Source organism: Typopeltis vanoorti, chromosome 6 (genome assembly GCF_054136105.1).
Source record: "Typopeltis vanoorti isolate ZY-2024b chromosome 6, IOZ_Tvanoo_1.0, whole genome shotgun sequence".
Classification (NCBI taxonomy): domain Eukaryota; kingdom Metazoa; phylum Arthropoda; class Arachnida; order Uropygi; family Thelyphonidae; genus Typopeltis; species Typopeltis vanoorti.
The window spans coordinates 2,231,593-2,239,478 of record NC_143554.1 but is presented as its reverse complement, the minus strand read 5'-3'; the positions used below and the strand labels follow the sequence as shown (position 1 = coordinate 2,239,478).

The following is a 7,886-nucleotide window of genomic DNA, read 5'->3' as shown; positions in this document are numbered from 1 at the left end:
GCAAAAGTCAACAGGAAATGCTCTTGCCATTGTTTTTTGGGATATGGATGGTGTCATCCTCATGAAGTACCTCAAAAAGGTGAAATTGTTACAGCAGCAGTTCAACAGCTCTGAAGGAGAAATGCCGTGGGAAACTGAGCAGAGGCGTGTTGCTTTCGCAAAACAATGCACTTGCTCACAAAACTCAATAGACCATACACAACTTGGGCTTTCAATGTCTGCCTCACCCACTCTATTCGCCAGACCTGGCCCCAACTAACTATTACCTATTCCCAAATTTAAAGAAACATGAAAGGAACAAAATTCACCACTGATGATGATGAAGTCATATCTGCAGCTGAGGACTGGTTTGTGCAACAAGTGAAATGCTTTTTTCTCAGAGGACTGCAAATGATGTAGCACTGTTGTAACAAGTATATAACACTTTGTGGGGAATATGTCACAACGTTTCAACACCCTCATATGGCCTCTTTTGATGAGCCCTTGACTTCCTGGAGGTCTCTAATAATAATAATACTTGTCTTAAGTAGTATGTGATGGATTTGATAAAATCCTCAAAATATATGGTAGTGAATGTGATATCCATGAGAGAATGATCTTGAGATAATGGTGTGGGAGGCAGTCAAACAGAAAATTTTTAATGTGAAGAAAGGACACACAAATATACATATACAGGGTAATTTAGAACTCTTGGACCAAACTTTAAGGGGTGATAGAACACACCTAAACAAGCACTTTTCGTCATACAATGCATGGTCCAAACTCAAGCAGTGAAGTACTAGAGGGCACTTTCCAATCATCATTATTTCTGCCATGGAGTGCAAAAAGGATGGGTTCTTTCACAAATCAGGAGAAGGCTGACACGCATTTCATTTACGGAGCTGTGAACAGGAATGCAAGGGAAGCCCAAAGACTGTACTGAGAGCACTTTCCAACCAGACGTGTGCCTGATCGTAAAACCTTTCAGCAATTGCACCGGTATCTGTGCCTGCATTAATGTTGACGGTCGTTCTTTTGAGCAGTTTCTGTAATTTGTTCAATAAAATTCTTTAATTTATGTTCTGTAATTTCTGCAATTGTTTCAAATCTCCTCTGTGATTCTTGTGTTTCTTCATTTCGTGACAGAGTAGTTGCTAATCCCTAACGCTTCACTGCTTGAGTTCGGACCATGCATTGTATGACAAAAAGTGCTTGTTTAGGTGTGTTCTATCACCCCTTAACGTTTGGCCCAAGAGTTCTGAATCACCCTGTATGTACAATGAATGTTAAAGTGCAAGGTTTTGCTCTTTGGAGAGCATGATATAAGGGAACTGGAACCATACTTCATAAAGCAAATGAGGAGGCTTGCCACTATACAACATTTGTCAGACAACACACAGGCTTTTATATTTAAATTTGGTCACATAGTTTTCATTATATAATATGGATAACATTGGAGAGGGTCCAGAGATGAATGATAAAAGCAACATCTGGACTCTCGAATGTTGAGGAAATGAAATTTTCCAAGTTTAATGGATAAGCAGTAGAGAGGGGATTTTACAGATTATTACATAAAGCAGTGCCTCCCAAACTTATGGATGCAAAGGCCCCATCGGAAAAAAAAATTGTAATACAGACATATATTATTGTATTTATATTTAATACAAAACATACAAAGCGAATATTGCAAAAATCAAATGCAAATATTACATTTTTAGCATCTTACATACATGGCACACTTAGTCTTAAAACATTTAAAATTTGTTTTCATTATTTCACAGCCCCCAGTTTGGGAAGCACTGACATAAAGGATTATATAAAAGAGTGGAAAGTAAGAGCAAGAGGCCATCCCTGAAAGCTGTGTAAAAATTTTCATGCATGCGAACAGTGGAGCATGAATGGATTGTTTTGTGCTAAGTGGACCAACTGCCCATGATGAATTTGCTGACTCCATGGCATTTATCTTAATAGTAATATCTAAGTGTTAGGATAATCCTTTACTACCAGGGGTAAAAACCTATATTATGTCAAAAGGTCAACCAGTGTATAACTTACTTGTACAAATTCAGATCTGCTTGTTATCTTTCACACACTAATGCAGTTTTTTTGTCAATCCTAATAAAACACTGCACCCTTCTCAATTTATCTCACAAACTTATTTTCCTGTTGCATGTCCTTGCCAGCAGGAAAATTGAGAGAGATATTAATAACTCTTCACAAAACTTTCCTAATGCAGGCCATTTTCTTAGTTCAAAGTTGAATTATTTTTCAAGCAAGTTCGGTACGAGTTATTATTTATGCCTGGATGCTCTACCATTTTTATATCATTATATACTTGCTGTAATTCTGATCTTCTCCAAGTTCAGGTAAACTTTGTTAAATTCCATACGACTAAAAAATAAGTTAATTATCTTTCCTTTAGTGTTACACAGTGATCAGCATTCATTTAGACTCTATGGACTCTACAACTGCGTTATAAATTTCCCCGACGTTTCGACCTTCATATTAAGGTCATCATCTGTGGTATACAGAGACAAGCTAAATTACATTTCACACAGTATGCTGAAGAGACAATGAATTGATCAAGTTATTTTTTTGGCCTAACCTCTAGTGAAAATAAAATTACAATAAAATGAAGAAATAATTAAAACAATGTTTCTCTGATATCTCTGATATTGTCTTAAATAGAATATAGCTTTGATGTAGTTATTTTATTTTCACTAGATGTCAGGCCACTAAAATAACCATTGAGTAATTCATTGTCTCTTCAGCATACTGTGTGAAATGTAATTTAGCTTGTCTCTGTATGTATATGTATATACTCCAGAAACGTTGGGAAATTAAAATAATTATTTATAACATGGTTGTCAAGTCCATAATTTGTATAAAATGTAAGTTAATTATCATCCTTGCTTGAAAAAAATAAATTCCTACTGCCACAATGGTTAGTAATCCTCCCCCCCACCTCTAAGAGTTTATACGGTGAAAAGCATTAAATGGTATTTTAAAAAATTATGATGGGATCAAAGAGGATGAGAATTATAAACATTTTTATGCAACTGTATATGACAAATGTTAAACATTAAAATATTCAATACATTTATAAAATATAAATTTACTTCCTAAGAGACAAGATTGCTAATGAACACTTTCTTGTGCCCATAACTGTACATAATGAAAGGTAATCTTACAAAATTAAAATATTCTCCAAAACGTTTAAAGTTAAATTTAGAACATACTGTATAATAGACATATTAAAAAAATAAAATAAAAAATTACATGGTTGTGAAAACTTGCAAAATGAATAATTCCATATAAACTGATTTAAGTATGTTTTCAATCTGTACAAAATATACAAAACATTACTAAAGAAAGAGCCAAAAGGCTTCGGTTTGGTGATGTAAAATTACATAAGCAAAGTGGATATTATAATCATCATTATTTCAAAGCCGAATGTTTGTAGAGGCAATGAAAGTTTTGCAAGTCAACCAGAGAGTTTATGAGAATATAATTTTCAGCATTCCCAAGTTGCCTTATTAGCTGGCACTACTTAAAAGATATAAGCACTGCCCAAGTGTCCTTATATCTGCCTTTTATTAGTGCATTTGATAAATCAAATGCACTAATAAATTAAAATAATAATTTAATAGTTTTTTTTATTGAAATATGAAATTTAATAATTTCATACTTGCTACATTCAGCTTTGAAATAATGATGGATCTAGCATCCACTTTGCCTATGTCATTTTACATCGCTGAACTGAACCTTTTGGCTTTTTATTTAGTAATTACTTTTACACATCAACCAAGAATTCACTTACAACAAATATATTTCTCTGACATTTCAATTTCCTTAGTATACTGAATGAGAGTTTTTTGCTCTCTTCAGGTTTCTGGCTGATCTCTGAACATAACCAGTTCAAAACAGCGAAATCTTTATCAAATGCACTAACAAAAGGTGAATATATGGATGCTTGGGCAGAACTCATGTATTTTAAGTAGTGCAAGCCAAGGCAACTTGGCTTTCATAGTTTCTACAAACATTCGGCTTTGAAATAATGATGGAACTAATATCCACTTTGCCTATATACAAAACAGTCTTCAAATTTTAGTGTATAAAAATATATGTGCAGATAACTTGATTAAAAAGTACCTTATTAATACTGTTATATACAAAGATAAACCTGTTATGCTTCACAAATACATGGTCCGGATGATTCAACAATGAAAATCTTTATAAACGCATCTTTCAGTATACCCAATATATATATATATATATATGTATATATTAAAAAAAAAAAAAAAATTAAATGACTGAAAGCAGAGAGATAAAAAAAAGTACTGTTTAATTCAACACAACTAGTTTCGTCTTCAAGAAGACTTCTTCGGATGCACAGTAAGAGAGAACCAACCAACAAAAAATTGTGCAAGAATAAAAAGTCTAAACATCAAAGCGTTATGTGACCATTTGAAGCTGTTCTCTGTATCTCCTTATTGTTGGGTGTCCGCACGTGTTCAAAATTTCGTGAATGCCAAAGTTGGATGACAGCAAAATGGTAGTCTGAGAGATTATAACTGAGGTTGTTGTTAAGATGTATTTGATTGAGGACTATTTCTTTAGATTCCACAATTCTTCTTTCTAGTTTTTTTTTTTTTCCTCCATCTGGCCATACTAAATTCTGCTAACACTAATGAGGAAAACCTCATTCATCCAGTCTTATGGGACAAACTGAAAATATCTTTTGCTGCTATGATGAACTAGAAAGAAGAATTGTGGAATTGTGTTCATACACTAACCCTTTCATGTTTAGACTTTTTATTCTTTTGCAATTTTTTGTTGGTTGTTCTCTCTTATTGTGCACCCAAAACTAGTTATGCTGAATTATTAAACAGTATTTTTTACTTTTTATAAAATATGTTTCTCAGCTGAGTAAATCCATTATGCCATATATATAGAAAAACTTATTCTCAAACTGAATTACTAATAAAAACATAATTTTGAATAATGTCTTTTCATGAATAAAAGCTTTTATCAGAAATGAGAGGATAGCTGCATAATTCTCTCCTAAATAATTTGAGCTTAGTTATTCTTCTTTCTAATATGCAATTTCAGTCATCACTTCCTGGAACTTTCCACTGCAGAGTTCGGCCAATTTCATATAGTTCTTTTAGTGCTTCATTTACTTCACATCTCTCATAGAGTTCTTGATATTTTTTGTATAACTGTAATGCAGTTTTTGCATCTTCTATTGAGTCATGTGTTTCTGACTGAATTTTAATGTCTGTAAAAAATTACAAAAGGTACTATCACTGGAGTTCATTAATATAACAGTAAGTGAAAACTTAGCACAGGAATCTGTGATACTACCAATGTAATATAATATGATGTTCAATATTAAACTATGTTTAATAAACACAGGAATGAGTTCACACAAATGTTTTAAAGTAACCTATATTAGAATCAATATATGTTACAGTGAGTGATATCTTAATAATCTAACAAAGAGGACCAAAAAACCATTGCCCTTAAGAAAAGATTTCCAAAGTGAAGTTGAAAAAGATATAAGGCATTGTAAACCCATTCTCCTTCTTGTAGAAGAAGAATGGATTATGTGAACAATCTTTGGATATAATCCATGGAAAGATTTAGAAAAACTCATATTGTACCCTTGATCATGTTTGGCATCAAGGTCTTCTTAGAATCCTATGGTTCTCTCTCCAGCACTTTGTGAATGGATTGCTAGTTTCCTCTGGTAATCAATTGCTGTTCATGGTGGATTAGTTAGCTCTCATCAGGTTTGTTTATCAATGCTGGAGTACCCTAGGGTTCCATACTCATATCCATTTGTTTTATATCTGATGATGAATGATTTTATTTTTTAAATTTATCACCTATTTTAATCACCAAAATGCTAAGTTATGTTAGTTTATTTTAATGATATTGATTACAACACAGAATCATAAAAAAAATAATCGATATTTATTAACTTATTAGTTGATATTTTGCTGGTGTTATATCCAGCATCTTCAGAGCACAAGAACAGTTTATCATAGTACACAAAACAACAGTTTGGTATAACACAGGGACTAGATTTAAAAGATTGCAATGGACAACACAAGGAACTAAAGTCCTAATTGTGCCATCTATGTTGGAAAAAGAGAAAAAATAAGTACTAATGACTGTCTCCCAGATTTTTGATAATTTTATGCAGCCACACACTTGTTTGGCTAACTAGATTAGTCTTTTATGTGATATTAGACAGGTATTTAACTCAATTTGAAGAGCTGAACAATATATAATTGAGCTGAAGTCAGAAAATTACTTCATCAAAATAAATTATTTAATCAATCAAGTATCATTTACGATAATTATTTCATTCACACACTTTTGTTCAAAGTAAACTGTGTGATAGATAAGAGATAACTATGCACTGAACTCAATTGTTTTAAACTCCTAATGAGAAAAAAGACAATCCAAGATATGACATCATATTAACTTTTCAACTGCACTCAAGTAAAATTTTGCTATATTGGTTCCTTGAATGAAGTAAACAGAGCAAACAAAAGTGTATCAATCAATCATAGTAATGAATTATCAGTTCAAGGTTTTTTTAGTCATTCATTTCACTTTCAACAAGAGAGAACTCCAAATGAAGAAACAAAACAGTCCTACTTTATAATAGTGGAGAGAACATTCGTGAATAAAAAACACTTATTACTTCCAAGGAATATTATTATTATTATTATTACATGACACCTCCAGGGAGTACAAGGACTCATCATGGGAGGACGCACTGCTCTGCTTTGCTAAATACATCTCAATCTCATCCTCTCCACTACTACAATCAAAATGCATGCCCATCATCACCAACAACAGTATTTTTTTGTCTGTGAGTTGTGTGTTCTGAATGCTGATTTGTCTGTACGCGGGATGAAAAACCTGAGTTTCTGAGAGGAAAAACCCTGCTACCTCCATATGAGATCAGCTAACTCACCTTCAATTGAAAAAGCCCATATAACAATTCCCTTTGTCACAACGAGGATTGAACTCAGGTCTTTTCCAATCGAAGAACGCAATGTTCCACTGTTCTTCCAATTGCGCTATGGCGGCTAAGAATTATTATCCGAATTAATATTAAGAATTAGAGTTATTGCATAGCATAATGGAAGCACACATATTAAAGTAATTTATTCTCTTGCAATCATTAATGGACAGGCAGTATGTATGTATGCCTGTGCACTTGTCAATAAAACTTCTGCCTTGTTCCTTAATTAATTTTACAAACTTTAAATCTTTGAAACCACTTCTTTTTCTCTTTACATTATCTAACTCTTGATCTTTGTATTCTCCCCAAATATAATTCTCTCAAGAACTGAAATTCATTCCACTGTATTACCCTAAGATGCCAAGAAATTATATTCTTGGTTTAATCCTTTATTCAAGTGTAAGCAAACAAAGTTTGCACCTGAAATAATTTTAGGACTGGGCAACTCATATATAGAAGCTAATAACTTCACATCACTTGCTTTAGTATCCCATATGCAAAGCACACACACACACACACACATATATATATATATATATATATATTGTTTTATGAAGAATTGAATGACTAGAACCGAGATATATATATTAGCATGAAAACGTTTTCATGCTAATTATGTATAGAGACTGTCTATGTTGTTCATAGTCTTTTAACCTTCAATGTTTAGTGTTTTTTTCTTTCTTTTATAATGTCACCTGAAGAAAGCTGTTACTGGCCAAAACTAGTAGTGTTTTTATATTAAAACCTTTTTACTTAAATCTCGGTTCTAGTCATTCAATTCTTCATAAAACTATGTATGTTAACGAGTTAATGATCATTCTGTCATCTATAACTTTCATTCTGTCATATATATATATATATT

At 32.6% G+C, this 7,886-nt stretch overlaps 1 protein-coding gene across 1 annotated transcript in view; it reads right to left on the bottom strand.

Annotated features, from left to right (window-relative positions):
* Positions 1–3,074: 3,074 nt before the first annotated feature.
* Positions 3,075–7,886, bottom strand: part of PAN2 (PAN2-PAN3 deadenylation complex catalytic subunit PAN2) — a 717,374-nt gene continuing 712,562 nt past the window's right edge. The window contains exon 27 of the mRNA XM_090393913.1: positions 3,075–5,260. Within this exon, the coding sequence (XP_090250039.1) occupies positions 5,088–5,260 (173 nt within the window). The 3' untranslated portion in view covers positions 3,075–5,087. The remainder of the gene's footprint in view (positions 5,261–7,886) is intronic.